Genomic DNA, 18,693 nt, shown 5'->3' with positions numbered 1-18,693 from the left:
TGAGAACACTTGGACACAGGGTAGAGAACATCACACACTGGGGCCTGTTGTGGGGTAGGGATCTGGGGGAGGGATAGCATTAGGAGAAATACCTAATGTAAATGACGAGTTAATGGGTGCAGCAAACCAACATGGCACATGTATACCTATGTAACAAACCTGCACGTTGGCACATGTACCCTAGAACTTAAAGTATAATTTAAAAAATTAAAAACAATAATAATAATTCTGCCTTTTTGGTCACTTTCTCAATTTTGAGAGATTGACCAAAGCCTTAGTCATTGATGTTATTAGCACTATCATAAATGTACTTACATGGTTTTGAAACCCACTGGGAAACAGCAGAACAGTGGGTTTTGCAAGGACGGAATAAGGACTGAGTAGAGGGCACCTCCTTATGCTGGAACATCCTATTTACAGGAGAAAAACAAAGCCTGGTTTGTTCTAGGATCTATGTGTTTTCTTAAAGTCCTAGCTTGATTATGTCACATTTAGCAGAAGTGGCTCTATTTTAGTTTGGTTTGGTTTGTTGGGGCCTAGTGCATGAGCTTAGTCCCAAATAATGGCCTCCCATTTAAAATTTTGTTTAAAAATAATTCCCCCTTTTGAGCCAGGTTCTCACTTAGGGGAGAGTGTGACCAAAACTTAGGGCCTTAGCACCACTCTCAGTTACCATCATTTTGGGTTTCTGGTCTCGGCATGTCATTCATATAGGTTATGGAGTCCTCATGGTCGCATGTTTCTTTCAGCTTTTGTCATTTCAGTTGAAGAGGGACCATTTGACGTCCTAGAGATGGCTGCATGCAAACATTTAAAACCTTTGAGAGAATACGGCACACCAGGAAGATTATTATTATGACTACTGAGAGGATAATATCAAGAGTGTGGAGTATGCTCCTTACCCAGGGTCCCCATAAACCAAATCACCTAAAATTAAATAGATTAAAGAATAAGCTAGATGAAGAGTCTACTCACTTGACTAGGTGGTCTTTTCATTAATCCCCTACAGCTGAATTTTTATAATCTATATAGGATGTATTTCTGCATAGGCCACAAGTGTCAGCAGCTGCATAGGTACATTTCTGTTTAGCCAATTTTATTATTTAGCATAACTTTCACAAGAGAATTTAAAGTCTGTTGTGTAACAACAGCCTATAAAGTAGAATTTGCTGTAGGGCCTATTATGAGAGAGACATTTCTAATTATTGTCTTTTAGTCTAAACCATGGAGAAAGGACCTAACCAATGATGTCCTTCTAGAAGAGTGAAGGCCTCCTGGCAGTGTTCTCTTTAATCCATGATGCAGGTTAAGAGGAGTTTTGACTGATTATGAGGCAACGTATGTACCACTAAAGTTTCTCACCTACATTGGGCCTTAATCTGTTTTCTACTAAAGTATAAGGTTATTCATATATAAGGTTGGCTGCAAAATCCTTCACAGATAAAATTATACCCTATAAGTGCACATAATAGACTCCCTTTTCATTTATGTTGTTCATAGAGGCATACACAAGGAAAAAATATTCAAAGGTCAGAGTCTTGTGATAGCAGAAGTCTTGATCCATGATCTTGGGAAAAGCTATTCATATCAAGGATGTCATCTTCTTCTGGGGAGAAACTGTCCTGGTTAGTTTAACTTAAGGGGTCCAGTGGTTGTACAGTTCCAGGACTGTGAAGCGACCCTTCTCAGTTGTGAGATTATGAACCCAAGGTTCAAGTCTCCAAAGTTTTGTTGTAGTATGGAGGGCAATGACAGTCTTTCTCTGATGTTTTCAGAAGATCTAATCTTCAGGTTCTAGATTATGAAGGGATTATCCTCAGTGAACCATAAAAAGCTTTCTTTACCTGGTGAAAATACATTGTAGCATAATAATCTACTGTTATAACATCGGCCCTCTTGCATTGGAAAGCTTTTATATAATTAGAAAACATGCACTGAAAACGACAGTTGAATGAAATCCCTTTATAAATGTTTAAGTGGCCCATCAGATAGCCAAATGTACCTGAAGCTTTAATTTTTTTCCCAGGAATATGGAAGCAAATATTGGTTCTAAACTATTTCCATAATTTATAAGTTACCACATCAGTAGATTCAATTTGGATTATTTTATCTTTTCCATGACGAGTCATGGAATGCAGAACCTTTAATAACAAAAGCTTAAGGACTCAGGAAGGACAAGGTGGCCATCCTAGTTCTTCATGAGTCCATGCTTAACATTGGGCTTATGTCCTCTTGAATACCAGTTGTTTCTCCAATGTAGGTGCATAGCACTGATAACTAATGGGTTATCATAGGTAATTTGACTTAGACCATGGAGTTCATTCAAATTGTATATTTAAACAATTTTAGTATTGGCTGATTTTGCATGATAATCTAGAGCTTGGTTTTGAAAGGTTTGTCAGATACCACAGGTTTTAAACATTGGATATTACAAAGTAGAATCTTAGGTTACCTTCAGTCATTCATTTAGCCAAAATGATGATAGAAAAATTTTTTAAAGGATGAAACATTAATAGAGAGGAGACCAGCTTTCCAAATAAGACCCAATGAAGATAGCATGAGGCCAACTGCCTGTCTCCTTTCCTTCCCTTCCCCTCCGACCTTTTTCTTTTGTAGTTTACTTAAAAGGTAAACAAAAACCTTTCATTATCTTTTAATATTATATAAAAATCCTTTTTAAAAGAGAAAGCCAAATTTTATGTTTCCATTACTGTATTTTAAATGTTAAAGCTAGTTTTTAATAACATTTTATAAATATATTCAATTTTATTTACTTTGACCATAAGGTAAGATTTTTATAAACCTTTTATAACTCATTAGAATTTTTTTTCTCAGAACAGAACAATGTTCCAAGGAAACTCTGTTGTGATTTTATTCCAGTGTCCAATTTAGGGAAAAAATAATAATGCCATTTTATTTAGACAATATACTCACACATAGAATCTCTTACAGTTAATTTTTTATAAACCTTGTACAACGTGTTCAAACCTTTAGCTTTATTTAATTTAAAACAATCCTTTAACCCTCTAACCTAGGCAAAAATTTATTTTTCCATACCTTCTTATAATCTCTTACAAAAAATACATTTCATTCTCCTTACATACCTTGTGTGTAAACCTGTTTTTTTCAGTAGGCTCAATTACATATTACAGTGTTAACTCTCAGCAACTTTTACTTTCAGTAAAAATCTTGTTAAGTAAGGGATTTAATTATGTACTAGGTGTGGAGCCTAGGACCCAGGCAGATAAGGTCTGACTTATTCCAGCATCTAACTCCATGTGTCTCAGGCCTTACCTAGCTGTAAAGCAGGCAAACTGTACAGTTAAAAGTCACAGTGGCAGTTTATGAAGCACCTTTAAATTGTACAACATTTCTGGCACAAATTCTTTTTAATAAATTATTTCACAACTTACACAGACCATGTATGACATGTTTAGACTTTCTGACTTGCCTAAACATCTCTCTTTTTAAACATCCCGTCATTTTACTTTAGGACAAGAATTTACCATGCAACATCCTCTCTTATATAAAATCTCTTTTCTTTATAACCTTCTTTGCATGGCTAGGGGCGTGGTTAATTCCATGTATCCCCAGGCCTTATTTAGAATTTACTGTCTCCAAAATAAATTGAACAATTTTCAAAAAAGTCAAAGTTGTTTATGACCTTAAAGCATTTAGCAAACCTATTATCTGACCTGCATAATTTAGACAAAATGGCTTTATTTTATCAATAATCTTTAAAGCCATTTTCATTTCCCAAAAATTCCTGAAGTTACATGAACTAAAAGGTATTACAGTTTTTATTTTGCTTTCAAAATATTTGATGTAAGTGCTTATTTTTGTTTAAGCCAATTAATTAGAGTTATTTTATATAAACATTATGCACAACACATATATAATTACACAGACAGAAGAACATTATACAGTAGTTGTAAGATTTCTCATTTGCTAGTTTTTTAGTTTCGTAATTGGTTATTGACTTTATGGTGGAGTCCTTGGAAGAACAGGGCCAGGAAAGGGGTCTCCGGTGCCTCCAGGCTGTTAGAGCTTGAATACTCACTTTTAATTAAGCTGACTTTTAACCATAGCACTCTTTAATAAAGTTTTTTTAAAATTTCTTTTTAACCAGTTTTAGCCAGGCCAAATGGCTGATATTTCTGGCTTTTGAAATTTACCGTAGTAGGTAATCTCGCAGATGCTCAGAGAAAGGAAAATTTTTTTTTCTTTCTTTCTTTTCTTTTCTTTTTTTTTTGAGACGGAGTCTCACTCTGCCGCCCAGGCTGGAGTGCAGTGGCCGGATCTCAGCTCACTGCAAGCTCCGCCTCCCGGGTTTACGCCATTCTCCTGCCTCAGCCTCCCGAGTAGCTGGGACTACAGGCGCCCGCCACCTCGCCCGGCTAGTTTTTTGTATTTTTTAGTAGAGACGGAGTTTCACCATGTTAGCCAGGATGGTCTCGATCTCCTGACCTTGTGATCCGCCCGTCTCGGCCTCCCAAAGTGCTGGTATTACAGGCGTGAGCTACCGCGCCCGGCCCAGAGAAAGGAAAATTTAAGATAGTCCGTGGAGGATAAGAGACTAGACGAGGTTATGCAGATATTCAACCAGAAAGAGTTTGCTTCCTAAGCAGGGAATTGCACCCAGACCACCAGTGTGAAAGGGCAAAACCTTAGCTACTGAACTACAGCATGGGGCAGTCTCTACTGCCCTTCCCAGAAGGAATCTAGAGTAGTTAACAGTGAGTTTGCAAAGGCTTTTAACTACTCAAGATAATTTTTAGAGCTAACTATGACAGAAACCCTAAAATTCCTGTTCCCTGGAAGGCAGAGACCAAGAGAAAGTACTGCTATGTGATTACAAAGTCAAGCTCCTAAGAACATAAAACAAGATGGAGATAAGCAGTGATTTTTACCATTCATTCAACTGTTTTTACAGAGAGAGAAGCCAGAAATCTGACTGGCAAGAAATTCTTACCTTTTGGCCAGCATGCCAGGCTCTGGGCTCCCTTTCCCTGAGTGGCTCTAGTGACCCAGCTTGCTGCACCATCACGCTGGGGGCCAAGCCGCATCATAAAGGAAAATTATTTTTTTTCTCTCTGGCCAGAGCAAAATAATAAAACATAGACACTAGCCACTCTGCTTAGCATCCAATATCAAACTGGCAAGGCTTAAATTTGCCCTCAGATGGCCCTCCTCATCTTTAATCAAACCTCCGACTAGGAGTTTCAAGGCGCGGTCTCTGGGCAAGATGGTTGCCCTGAGTAACGAAAGAGATATGAAAGGAAAATAAGATGAAGCAAAGTATTGCCTGTGGCATTGTGCAGAAAGTGAAGAGCTCAGGGAGGCCAGAGCAAGACCCATTCATTTCAGCGACACTGAAAAGTTCTGATGGCCACTAGCTAGTAGCGAGAGGATCTTTTCCAGCAGTCTCATCAGCTCTCAGGTTTCCCTCTTTTTGGGGAGGACGGAAAAAGTTCCCCATGTCCCACCATCCTGTACATGCCTAATCCTGTCACCCACAGCTATCAGCAAAGAGTGTAAGGCAGATTATTCCAAAGAGAATAGCAGTTGACATCCCATAGAGCCAAAACCGTTCCTAGCCAAAAGATACTTTACTAAAAGCCCTCATTTTAAAAATGTACTTCAGTGCAGCCGGGCACGGTAGCTCACGCCTGTTATCCTGGCACTCTGGAAGGCCAAGGCGGGTGGATCACGAGGTCAGGAGATCGAGACCATCCTGGCTAACACGTTGAAACCCCATCTCTACTAAAAATACAAAAAATTAGCCAGGTGTGGTGGTGGGCGCCTGTAGTCCCAGCTACTCGGGAGGCTGAGGCAGAAGAATGGCATAAACCCGGGAGGCAGAGCTTGCAGTGAGCTGAGATCTCACTACTGCACTCCAGCCTGGGCAACAGAGAGAGACTCCATCTCAAAAAAAAAAAGAAAAAGAAAGAAAGAACTTCAATGCATTGTTGTTCATTTGGAACATTCCACTGTAAGTTATCTTTAGTAAGATTTTGCTGTTTCTATAAGACTTCGCTGCCTCCCAGGCCTAATGTGTAAGCCAGAAGGAACTCAGTTTTCCAGAAATTAAGGAGCCCATTTTTACCTAAAATATTGGCTTTACTCCCAGGTTCTCTTGATTAACTTAGCCAATGATTTTTCCTACCTAAGCACACAAGAAAAATGAAAAAAGGGGTAGAACACAGAAATCCCTATGAATTTTCAAAAGCCAAATGTTATAACCCCTGCAATATTACTGCTTACTACCAGTTCCTTTCTGACCCAGTCAGATATAAGAGGCCTCTAACTGGATCCAAGTCAGTTAATTCCTGGATCAAATCTGTTCCTGGACCCAGTCCAGTTTCTGTCATAACTACAAACCTAGTTTGGATCAGAAACTTGCTCAAAGAAACTCAGAGAGCTCAAAACACAAATCCATGGAGCTCTAAAACCCAAGAGGGAGCTCACCCGCGATCCCCAGCCGCTCTGAGAGATCAATGGACACAGGTGGGACCTGCAGGTACCTTGTGTGTTCACTCAGCTCTCCTGGGGGTCACTAGAAGCTCCACTTCGGATCCTGCTTCTGACACTATCTGATAAAAGAAAAACTTCAGCCAAATTAAATTTAAAGGAGTTTAGCTGAGCAATGAGTGATTCGCAAATCGGGCAGCCCCTAGAATCACAGCAGATTCACAAAGTCTCCAGGGGTGCCTCACGGTCAGAATAAATTTACAAACAAAGAAGGTAAGGTAATGTACAGGAATCAGAAGTGAGGAACAGAGATAGTGAGATTGGTTACAACTCGGCGTTTGCCTTGTCTGAACGCAGTTTGAACATTCAGCAGTCTGTGAGTGGTTGAAGTATGGCTGCTGGGACTGGCCAACACTCAGTTATTGTTACAGGTGCATACTACTAAGTTAGGTTTTCAATTTTGTCTGACTCTTACAGTTTATCCACAAGGACTCAAATATAGAAGTATAGAATCCTTCTCAGGCTATATTTAGTTTGCTTTAACAGATCACTATTTCTCAAAGTATGGTCCCCAGACCAGCAGTGTCATCATCACCTGGTTGTTTAAAATGCAAATTCTCAGGCCCCACTGATGATGTGCTAAATCAGAAACTCTAGGGGTAGTGCCAGGAGTTTAACAAGACCGCCAGAGGTTCTGGTGTACCCTACAGTTTAAGAATCACTGACAAAGATATAAATTGGCGGTTTGGTTTTATACTTGACATATCATGATGAACATCCTTGTAAGTCAGTAGATAAAACCAGATGCCTCTATTTCTTTTCCTTTATTCTTTATGCATATATACACATATATAATTGTACATTAACAGACTCACTTTACAGATGTTTTGGGGTTTCTTACTGCAGTCTGTTTTGTTTTACTTGTCTTTATTCTCCCCCTTCCCCAATGCCACCACCTCCCCTCAAGCAACTCGTATTAACAACTTAGCATATGCCATTCTATATTTTCCCCATTCTCATCTAACACATAAAACACATACTTAGACGCTAGACTTTAGATTGCCCGCTTTAAGAAAAATGGGATTATATTTTATACATTACTCTGCTTATCAGTTTCTCATCCAAAAATACCTCATGAAACTGTTTCCAAGGTAACTGTTTTCACTCTAAATCTTTCTTTGTAATGGCTGCATGATATTTCATGTATGGATACACCACGATTTATTCATTCACCTCAATATTGCTGGCATTATGAATAAAGCTGTAATATATATATTTATATACATACATATGTATACCCCCACACACACATATACACGTACATATACCCTGATGTGTTTATTTCTGTAGTATACATTCCTAGGACAGGATTGCCAGGTTGAAAGTACATTTCTCATGTTAAAAAATGTTTCCATTGCATTTCAAAAAAAGGATTTAAATTTTACATTTCCACTAATTGTGTATGATAGGGGCTTTCTCCCCCATATTGCCATCAGCAATAGGTGTTGTCATTTGATTAAACTTTTGCCAATCTGATAGGAGCAAAGTGGGAACCCTTTTTCCCTCTCCTGTCTGCTTAATTGATATTTTTTTAAAAATAGACACATTCCATTTTGTGAGGAGCTGCAAGTTCCCCAGCGTGCTTTTAATCCTTAATTCCACTTCAGTGGACCTCTCCATAACTCACTTCATAAAGGGAGCAGTATTTTCCCTTTAAAGCATAATGAGAGTGGGCCCTTTTAAAATTCCTGTTTAGAGAAACCTAGAAATCTAGATTATCTCTTCTGCGTGAGCTGAAAGTCAGACAGTGCATCCTATATTATTCATATGTACCCTGCCTCATTCCCCCGTTCCCTCTAGACCCTCCATTTTCGGAACCTTTCTTTCTGCCTTCTTCTGCTCCACCCATTCCCCTGTTTATTTTAAACCTCCAGTATCCCCTTTAAAAAATGATTTTAAAATAAGCTTGGAAAACAGAATGCATTCTGTTGCAACAACATTTGTTGATAACACTTTAGGGCTTTAGCAGGTGAGGTCTGATGCTGGAAGCCCAATGACCTCATTGATTGAGCGCAAACTAGAGTAGGAGGGACGCCAGTTCTTCAAACTGGATACCTCTCCCAGTTCAGGGCTCTGCCTCTCCACTTCCCATCCCTTAGCACCTGAAGCAACCTATAGCAGAGGGAAGCCCTGTGGGCCCTGGCAGAGCCTCATAGAATTGCGAGAAACTCTGGCTTCCCTTCCAAAGTCCGGGAGTCCAGGGAGCATCCCGACCTCCCTGGGGTTTTTTGAGAGGAGTGTCACTCACTAAAGAAGATTTTGGAAGCCTGGGGGCCCAGCAGCAACCATGTGTCAGAGCCTACCTGCCTGGTTCTTGGGCTCTGGAAGTGGGAGCTTGGAGTCCACCAACAGCTTACAAAGACTGGAGTCCCCCTGGGTGCACCCCTGGGTCTTCCTGTCATCCAGTTGGTGTTTCTGCTGGTTTCTGTCCTACCATTACAGCTACCCTAGGAACCCACTGAAGGAGGAAAATAAGACAGTTGAAGGTGTCACAGATGTAGGGATCTGAGCAGTGATTCACTTTAACATGCATTTTATTGTTTAGAATGTATGTAATATGCAATATGTATGCAATACCACTCCTCGATCTGAGGGTGTTTAATGTTTCACTTCACCAAAATGCAGCATCTAGACCGGCTTATGAATCTTCCGCTGCATTCCGTGAAGATGGAACCTTGTTATACTAAAGTCAACCTGCTTCACGAGCGCCTGCAGGATCTCAAGAGCCGCTTCAGATTCCCCCACGTCGATCTGGTGGTTCAGAGGACACAGAACTACATGCAGGAGGTGGGTGTGGCAGGGGCATCCCTGGTGGAGGAGGGTAAAGAGAGAGCAGAGAAATGGGTGCTGACCAGTGAGACTGGCTGCTGGTGTAGCTGAGGGAAATGCGTCGCATCTCTTTAGCCATCATGTTGGGGGAGGACATGTTCAGTCCCTCCACTGGCTTCATCTTTCTTCCATGTGGGTGAACATCATAGACAAGATATAGCTCAGAAAAATAAAGTAGCATTAATTGATAACTACTCGATTTGTCAAATCAGTGCTTTAACCTTGGCTACACGTTGGAATCACCTGGGGGAAATACTGATGTCCAGGCTGGAGTGCAGTGGCACAATCTTGGCTCACTGCATGCAACCTTTGCCTCCCAGGTTCAAGTGATTGTCTTGCTTCAGCTTCCTAAGTAGCTGGGACTACAGGCATGTGCCAACATGCCTGGCTAATTTTTGTATTTTTAGTAGAGATGGGGTTTTACTGTGTTGGCCAGGCTGGTCTCAAAACTCTTGACCTCAAGTGATCTGCCCACCTCAGCCTTCTGAAGTGCTGGGATTACAGGCATGAGCCACCACACCCAGCCTATATGGCTACTTTTTGATAGAACATCCCTACCCTGATTCCAGCTGCTTCTAATATGCAGCCAGGATTGAGAACCACTGGCTTAAATTAATTCCGTAATGTAATTAAGAGCAAACCAATCAATCAATCAATCATAGCTTCATATTTGAATTTCTTGAGCCTGCTTGATAGGTTTCTTTTTTTTTTTCATAAGGAACCTTTTCCCCAGTAACAGGAATGAATAGCACAAACTCTTCCCATATTATGGTGTTTCCTAAATGAACAAGGTGTGTGGTCATCAACACTCTAAAGGACACCATGCCATTTCACATAGATATTCTGAGGAGAGATTACTGTGGGCCAGACACTGTACCAGATCCCACTTCAGGGAGCTTGAGTGAGACAAATTCTTAGATAAATTCACTACAGTGTTGAAGGTATGATAAAGGTGTATATTGTGGCCAGGCATGGTGGCTCACGCCTGTAATCTCAGCATTTTGGGAGGCCAAGGCGGGTGGATCACTTGAAGTCAGGAGTTTAAGACCAGTCTGGTCAACACGGCGAAATCCCGTCTTTACTAAAAATACAACAAAATTAGCCGGGCATGGTGGTGCACACCTGTAGTCCCAGCTACGTGGACACTGAAGCACGAGACTCACCTGAACCCTGGAGGCAGATGTTGCAGTGAACGAAGAGTGTGCCACTGCACTCCAGCCTGTATGACAAAACGAAACTGTGTCTCAAAAAAAAAAAAAAGTATATATTGGATGCTTTGGGATCACGGGCTTGGGGAAGAAAGGAGCATTTTTTTTTTTTTTTCATAAAAGTTATGGACAGGATTAAGTGATACATTTTAGCTAACCCTTGAGTTGTGAGGAATGAAAGAGGAAGAAGGAACAAAATTGGGCAACAGTTTAGCAGAAGTCTCTTTCGTAATATTGGACCCTGGTGACGGGAACACACGCAAAGGTGCAGAGAATAAGATACCTGAACTACTTCTGCTTTCTGAGCCATGAGCGTGTCAGCCACTGTCCCCACCCATCCCTCACCCTTCCTGCCTTCCCAGCCCTGCAGGGAGAGGGAGAGAGATGCTGCGGAGTGCTTTACATCCACTTAAAAGTGGAGGTGCCGCCAAAAACTAGTTGAAGAAGGCTCCAGCCTCATCCCTTAATCAGTGGCTGCAGGTATCAAAGAATAGAAGAGGAGTACCTACAGGAGATGACAGAACGCTTGCTCAGTCCCATGGCCTTGGGTTTTCCAACTTCTTCCTGCTCCCACTGTGGCCACGTGACCATTTGTTTCACAGCCTTGGTGATGGGGTGATGTTGCTGTGGGTCACCCCCAGAGTAACAGCCGAGGGGACTCATCTCTGATGGCCCCTACTCTCCAAGCCCACTTAGCCAGCCTATGGTTGGTGATCCCAGCCTCTGACTGTTGTCTGTTTCTGTGTCACTTCTGCTTTCTAGCTAATGGAGAATGCAGTGTTCACTTTTGAGCAGTTGCTTTCCCCACATCTCCAAGGAGAGGCCTCCAAAACTGCAGTTGCTATTGAGAAGGTTAAGCTCCGAGTCTTAAAGGTAAAACCGTTCTCTTGTTTGTGGGAAGCATAAAATGAGAACGTGACCCCTGTTTCTTTTGTGAAGTGGAAAATACCATGTTCTCTCCTTCGCTCTAATCTTTCCCCTACTCCTTCCTTTCCGAAGTCCAGTGACTTGTCAATCTGCTGCGGTTTCTCCAATGTGACTTCCATGCCTCTTCTGCCATCTAGTGACCACTGCTAGTCCTCAGTACCATTACTCACAGCTAGAGGCCCTGTGTCCCAGCTTTCATAGAGATAGAACTCGACAAACATTTATTGGCTGTCCACTATAAGTATTGTGTGGGATGTAAAAATAGGCAAGGCACAGCCTCTTTCTTCAAAGAGGTTACAAATATGGTAAAATCCATTAAACTGGCAAATATTTTATTGAAAAATCAAAACCTCATGGCAAAGGAAATACTCCAAGGAAAAGAAACCTACCATATGAGATTGTTTTAAATGTGCTTCAGCGTAAGTATATATTAAAATAGTTTTAATAATAGGAGCTTGCGCATATGTTATATTTTAAAGGCTTTTACTTGATCCCTACAAGAACTTGTGCATTAACTGGAATATGCCCCCATTGTACAGATGAGGAACTGATTCTGTAAAAGTTAATGTGACTTAATTAAGCTCAACAGGCTGGTCAATGGTGAGTTTAAGGATAAACGATCATACACTGATTTTTTTTTAACTGATTTTTTTTACTGCCTTCTAGTTATCCCAAACAGTGCCTTGGAACAGAAGATCAAAGTCCCACAGAGCCTAAGGGTGGTCTCTGAATTTTGGACTTGATCTTGATGCTTCACAGGCAAGAGGAAACTCTAGCAACCAATTCACTGATATTAAAAATGATACTGATCATGGTAACACACATAATAATGAAATTGCAATGGAAGTAAAAAAAAAGATAGTGTCAGTGTCAAATGCTTTAGCATACAGAAAGAAAGGAAGAAGAAGTGTAGAAAGGTGTTCAAATAATAGGACCTCAAGTTTGAAAGAGATTTTGAGTGCCTTTAGTTCAACTTCATGTTCAGTGTTCAGCAGGTTCCCTCAAGGGGTGATCCCACTTGTGCTCCGACACCTGCACTGGCAGGATGCTTTTTGCCTCTCAGGATAGCCCATTTGAGTTCTTGACAGCAAGAACATGCTTTCTTATGTTAGTCCAAAGTTCTCACCACTGGTCATTCCAGTTCTACCCACTTCATTCATAACCTTCTTCCACGTGGCAGCCTTTGGTTGTTTGAATAAGTTATAACTTGCCCTAAGTTGTTACCTCCAGTATAAACACCTTGGTCTCTTTAACTGTTCTTCACTTGGCCTGACCATTCTTCTCACTGCCTATGACTGTACTCTGATTTATCTGTGATCCCCTTGAAGTGAGATCTAAGATTAAATCCTGGTCTCCATGTTGGGATGTCCAATGCAGAACAGAGAGAATCATCATCTTTCTTGTGCTGGATACTGAACTTCTTTGGTTAACACGTCACAGTGTTTATGGAGCCACTAGCCAGGCCTTCTCTTCCCTTGTGGAAATCATTACAACCCACTGACCCTGCTTTGAGGATGTGGAGTAATAGATGATCATGGACCTACCTGGGACAGGAGTAATAAAGTACAAACTCACCTGCCAATTGTATCCCCAACTTCTTTATAATGCAGAAGTCACCACTCTGTTTTGATCTTGCCTCAGTTTCCATATCTGTAAAAGGTAAGAGTGAGATGGATCATTATCAGTTATAAACTGTGCCTGCAGTGTGAGGAGATTACATGGAAAGATCTCTGAGGCCTTGGAAATACAAGAGTTCTCAGACATTAGGGGGAAAAGAGAGGTGAAGTGGGTGGCTGAGTTTTTTGCGCAAGCATAAGTCAACAGATTGTAATGTTACTATTTAACATATGTTTCTTTACTGACAGCAATACGATTATGACAGCAGCACCATCCGAAAGAAGATATTTCAAGAGGCACTAGTTCAAATCACACTTCCCACCGTGCAGAAGGCACTGGCGTCCACATGCAAACCAGTAAGGGGATGAGTTACCCTAAAGAGCTTGCTCTTCTTACCTCTGAAGTTCAAACAAGTTCTTTTGTGATGTGTACTGGCAAACAGCAGACTAGACCAGGGAGGGATTGGCAGACATTTTTGTAAATGGTCAGATAGTAAATCTTTTAAGCTTCGTGGACTGCACTATTTCTGTTGCAACTATTCAGCTCTGCTGTTGTAGCACACAAACAGCCATTGACTATATATAAACAGACTTTATTTGCAAAAACAAGATGCTAGCCAGATATGCTGACCCCTGGGCTAGACAAAATCTCAAAGGGCAGTGATCTGAATTTGAGCCCAACTAGGAGTTGACATAGAATACCTAAGGATACCGGGTGTTCCTCATTATAGTATGACTCATAGGTCCAACATGTCCTCTGAAACTTGACCATTGCATCCAAAAAAGAGCTTAGCTCACATGATTACAAGATATTTGTTCTGTTAAACCCAGCAGTGTTGTTTAGTGAAATCAATGGAACCACTTAAAACCTCTACAAACATTGAACATCCAGTGACAGCCATGATTACCAGGGTGTGACTTCATCTGTAGAGCAGAGCAATGGGCCAGCAGAGACTGAAAACAGCTCTGCGAGGAGGTATTATTTATATCCTCGTGGTACAAATGAGGAAACCTGAGTGGTTAAGCCACTGAGCCAGGGCCACAGACATGGTGACCACCAGAGTGTGAACCCGGTTCACACTTCCCTGTAACATGATAGGCACTCAGGAAATTGTATCAAGTACTGCTACCACTATTATTATTACTACTTCTGCATTTCAAAAATGATCTATTAACCTGGAACAAGGCCTACTCCCTCTTGGAGCAAATGATAAAGAGGTTTTTGGCAGCTCAAAGAGTCTCCAAGCACTGGAACATTAAAATCCTTTGCATGAGTTATTTTACTGCAGACATTTCTTTGGTCATTTTTATAGTCTGTAAGTGTTGTTTTTCTTCAGATCATCATCAGCATATTAGATGTATTTGGCATTTATTTCTGGGGCATGGTTCTTTAATAGGAAAGGATTTGATTAAGCCAAGGGATTGACCCTTGACCTTACATGGCAGAACAGTTCAGCAGCCAAATGATGATGGTGTCCACTGCTAGGTGGGTTTGCACACAGATGTTCTGCTTAGAATTTTTTTTTTTTTTTCTCAATCACAAAGGCAGTTTGGGGGCCTCAAATCTGCCTTATTTCAGGAGAAAGGTAAGGAGGTTCTCCTTCTCATCTGCTTCCCTCTTTCTAAGCATCAACAGAGTGTGCTGTGCCCAATCTGTAAGAGGCTCTTGTAATTTTTTAATCAGGAGGCATTGATTTCAAAAGAGCCTGTGACCCAGAGTTTTTGGTAATGGAGGATATTATATCAGCTTTAAGAGCTTTTTAAAAATCTGGATTTGCAGAATAGATGAATGAGGGGATTATCTGCTTCCTAGAAGGAGTCTTTATTTTGCTAAAGTGCATTTCCCTTGGCTCTATAAGTAGCAGCTTCCTAGATCTGTGGTACTCAACCTCAGCCAGAGCTATGTATTAGAATTGTCTGAGGAACTGTGAAAAAATGATTCTGACTCCCCAACACCTACCTTTAGGGATACTAAATTAATTGGCCGAGGGAAGTAATCCTATGGCCCTGTTCAACCAATTCAATATAGAAGACCTGTTTTGTAAAGTTGGTCACTTCATGACAGTGTGCATGTCCATAGAAAGTACTCCTTCCCACAGAATTATTTAGCTGGTTGAAAATTTAAAGATCTACTGTTTATTGAGTCAGCAAATAAGTATTAGATGTGTATCACATATGATCCAGGCATTATGCCAGGCCAGCATCCCTGCAGTTCTGGAGTTCATGGTAGAGAGTGGGAGACAGGCAAACAGGATGCCATGTGAGGAACACAGCAGTTGCCTCATGGGGAAGAGTTCCAATGAAAGTGCCAAACTCTGCTTCTGCAGCCAGGAAGGACTTCCAGAGTCATGCTTTCACCCAGTCCTGAGGGATGAATGACAATCAGGGGAATAGGAATGGGAGACCACATGGGAAGGATGAAAGGGTACTGCAGGCATGAGTCTGTGCCTCTCGTTTAGCAGAGGAAGAGACAGAGGCACAGAGCAGTGATGTGGCTCACCAAGGTCCCATGTCTAGTCCAGGGCAGTCTCCAGTCTCCTGGGCAATGCTTTTCTCAAATCTGTGCAACAGTCCTGCCTCTAGACCCTCTAGGGGTCATTGAAGCTCATGTCTCTTCAATCCTTTGCCTTTCTTCTTGGTTGGGTATAAAGGAACCCATTATTACCCACTGTGATCTGGGCTACAGTGCCCCAAAGTCCTAGCACTGAGAGTTGTCTGAGGTGGTGCTTCTGATCACCTGCTGTAAATACTGTCCTTCCAGGCAAGAGACCACAAATCCCATGATAAGTCCCTGATTTTCTAAGAGCCACATGTGGGAAGCCGTCCCCCAGCACCACCAGGTGCAAGGATTACCGAGTTAATCACTGGGATATAATTTGGTACATTTTGATCCCTGCCCTGTCCTCATGCTGATAAAAGGCAAGCCATTTGGAAACCCTTGGAAAAGAGGGAGAGTTAAGGGTGGCACCATGCCTGGGCTATCCTAGAAGGAATCAGTGAATGTCAGGGCCAGTTGAAGAGAAAGAAATGTTTCTGAAGAGCCCTTGACTAGAGATTCTCCCAATCCCCAAAGTGGCCCCATTCTAATAAAGTTAAGCGTACATCTACCCTATGACCCAACAACTTCACTTTTAGGCATATGCCCAACATGAACAAGCCCTTAAATCCACAAAAAAATATATGTACAAGAATGTTCACAGCAATTATATTTATAGTTGAAAATTGAAAAACAATCTCAATTTTCATCAATGTGAGTGCAGATAAACAATTTTTGTTTATCCATATAATTAATACTACTTAATAAAAAGGAATGAGCTACTGATAGATGTAGCAACATAGATGAATCTCAAAAACAAACGCAAAATAATTATGATTTCATTTCTATAAAGTTCAAGAACAAGCAAAAGCCAATCTATCACGATAGGTATAAAATCAGTGCTCATATCTTGAGGGGTACAGACTGGAAAGGGGAGTGGGGGAACTTTGGGGATGATGGAAACATTCTCCTTCTTGATCTGGGTTATGGTTACGTAGGTAATATTTACATATTTAAAATCATTGAGCTGTACTTATCTGTACATTTTATTATATATACCTTCCTTTGTTAAGTTGTTTTTTTATTTTTTTTAAAAAGGGAGGAAGGAACCTTTTTGTTGTTGGGGGAAAAAAGGGGGGTTCCAACCTTCTTATTGGGGCTTTGGGCGGTTTTAAAAAAAAAATCACTGCTGTCTTCCCCCATGAAGTGCATAAAATGCATGGCCAGTACAAGGAAAGGGAAAGGAATCACCAATGGCTGAGTGAGTTCTGCACCTTATCATGGACAGTAATAGATGTGTTGAGGTCAGGCATGGTGCCTAGACAATGAATTGAATTGAAGGGAACCCAGTAAAATATTGTTGAATTGAGTAATTTGCCCCTGGGCCAACATTGTCCTTCTCTCATGCCCTCCAAGAAAGGAATCATGAGTGGGAATTGTCCTTTCTGTATCTCCTCTAAGAACAGGCATCTCATGCCTTTTCATCTTTATCTTCTTATCTCTTGCTCTCCAGGAGCTTCAGAAATATGAGCAGTTCATCTTTGCAGATCATACCAATATGATTCACGTTGAAAATGTCTATGAGGAGATTTTACATCAGATCCTGCTTGATGAAACTCTGAAAGGTAAGGAAGGTTACCTGGTGCTGCAGGGACTCTCCGTAGAGGGGAGCGTCCCTGAAACAGGATTCTGTAAGGCCAGTCTGGAGGAAAAGAGAAGAGGAAATGGACATTGGTGAGGTGGGGAGACAGTGAGGAGAGGGAAGGAAAGAAGGAAGGATACTAACCTTCATTGAGCGTTATGATTAAGCACACACTAAGCTGGCACTTTATTATTTTCCCTTTTTAATACAAAAATATGAATACTGTGAGATGGGAATTTTAAGTTTCATTTTACAGATGAGAAAGTTGAGGCTTAGTGAGATTAAATCTCGGGTCTCTCATGAAGAGCTGTCTTCCTCTTGCTATTCCAGACAGAACAAAGGGAAAAGGGCTTTTCTTAGGCACAGGCTTATGACTGCCCCTGCCCCCCACTCACCAAAGCTGAGAACAGGCAATTGCAGCAGCAAGGCTTGTTAATGGCTCTCTCAACACATGCCCAGCCTACACTCAGCCAGACAGAAAAAGGTGCAGGGTGATGACGCAGTGTCATGCGAGTCTCGGTAGGACCCTGGCACGTGGTATCCTCAGGAATCCCTTGCCTGGGATTGGATTGTGGATAGGAAAACTTGTTAAAAATATGCTGGAGGGCCAGGCATGGTGGCTCACGCCTGTAATCCCAGCACTTTGGGAGGCTGGGGCAGGCAGATCCCTTGAGGTCAGGAGTTTGAGACCAGCCTGGCCAACACGGTGAAACCCCATCTCTACTAAAAATATTTAAAATTTGGCTGAGCATGATGGTGCATGCCTGTAATCCCAGCTACTCCAGAGGTGAGGTAGGAGAATCGATTGAACCCAGGAGGCAGAGGTTGCGGTGAGCCGAGATTGTGTCACTGCACTCCAGCCTGGGTGACAGAGTGAGACTAGGTCTCAAAAAAAAAGGCTGGAGAGGGCCACCATCAAACCGTGGGCCTGAAACATATCTGATCTCCTTTGGGAACGTCTTAAGTATCACAAAAGACCTTCCTCAATGAAAACTGGCCAAGCACAAGCCCAGGTCCCGGTAGCTAATTCTAGGGAATCCAGTGAGGTCAGGAATATGAAGATGTCAGCACAGTGTGTACACAAAGGAAGGGCTCGGCCAAGGCCACTGCCAGCCCACCATGGGCACCTTTGGGTGATTGAGAAAAAGACTCCTTTCCTCCAGACACTTTATTGCTCTCTGTTAGAAAATTGTCACCATATATTGATTTTGTTAGAGAAGGAAACTCTGCAGCTAGCTGCTGAAAAGTTCTGCTGAATACACAAATCTATACTGTCTTTGATATGAATGGCAGCCCTGGGATGTGATATTTTTGGGCACTAGAGCCCCTGCACTGCCATAAGTAGGAGGCCCGTGGTCAAAAATGTCACCTGCTGTTGTTGTTCTTATTAGATTTGCCCCTCTG

The 18,693-nt window shown here is 41.6% G+C and overlaps 1 protein-coding gene across 1 annotated transcript in view; it reads left to right on the top strand.

Moving 5' to 3' along the window:
* The window catches only part of FAM129A (family with sequence similarity 129, member A), a gene marked incomplete at its 3' end in the record, with an annotated part of 46,974 nt that overhangs the window by 15,148 nt on the left and 13,133 nt on the right, over nt 1-18,693 (top strand). Inside the window, exons 5-8 of the mRNA XM_011995368.1 lie at nt 9,157-9,318; nt 11,331-11,441; nt 13,361-13,468; nt 17,161-17,272. Coding sequence (XP_011850758.1) covers nt 9,157-9,318; nt 11,331-11,441; nt 13,361-13,468; nt 17,161-17,272 — 493 coding nt within the window. The remainder of the gene's footprint in view (nt 1-9,156; nt 9,319-11,330; nt 11,442-13,360; nt 13,469-17,160; nt 17,273-18,693) is intronic.

Source organism: Mandrillus leucophaeus, unplaced genomic scaffold (assembly GCF_000951045.1).
Source record: "Mandrillus leucophaeus isolate KB7577 unplaced genomic scaffold, Mleu.le_1.0 Scaffold484, whole genome shotgun sequence".
Classification (NCBI taxonomy): domain Eukaryota; kingdom Metazoa; phylum Chordata; class Mammalia; order Primates; family Cercopithecidae; genus Mandrillus; species Mandrillus leucophaeus.
The sequence above is the reverse complement of the archived record's forward strand: the minus strand, read 5'-3'. Positions and strand labels throughout refer to the sequence as shown.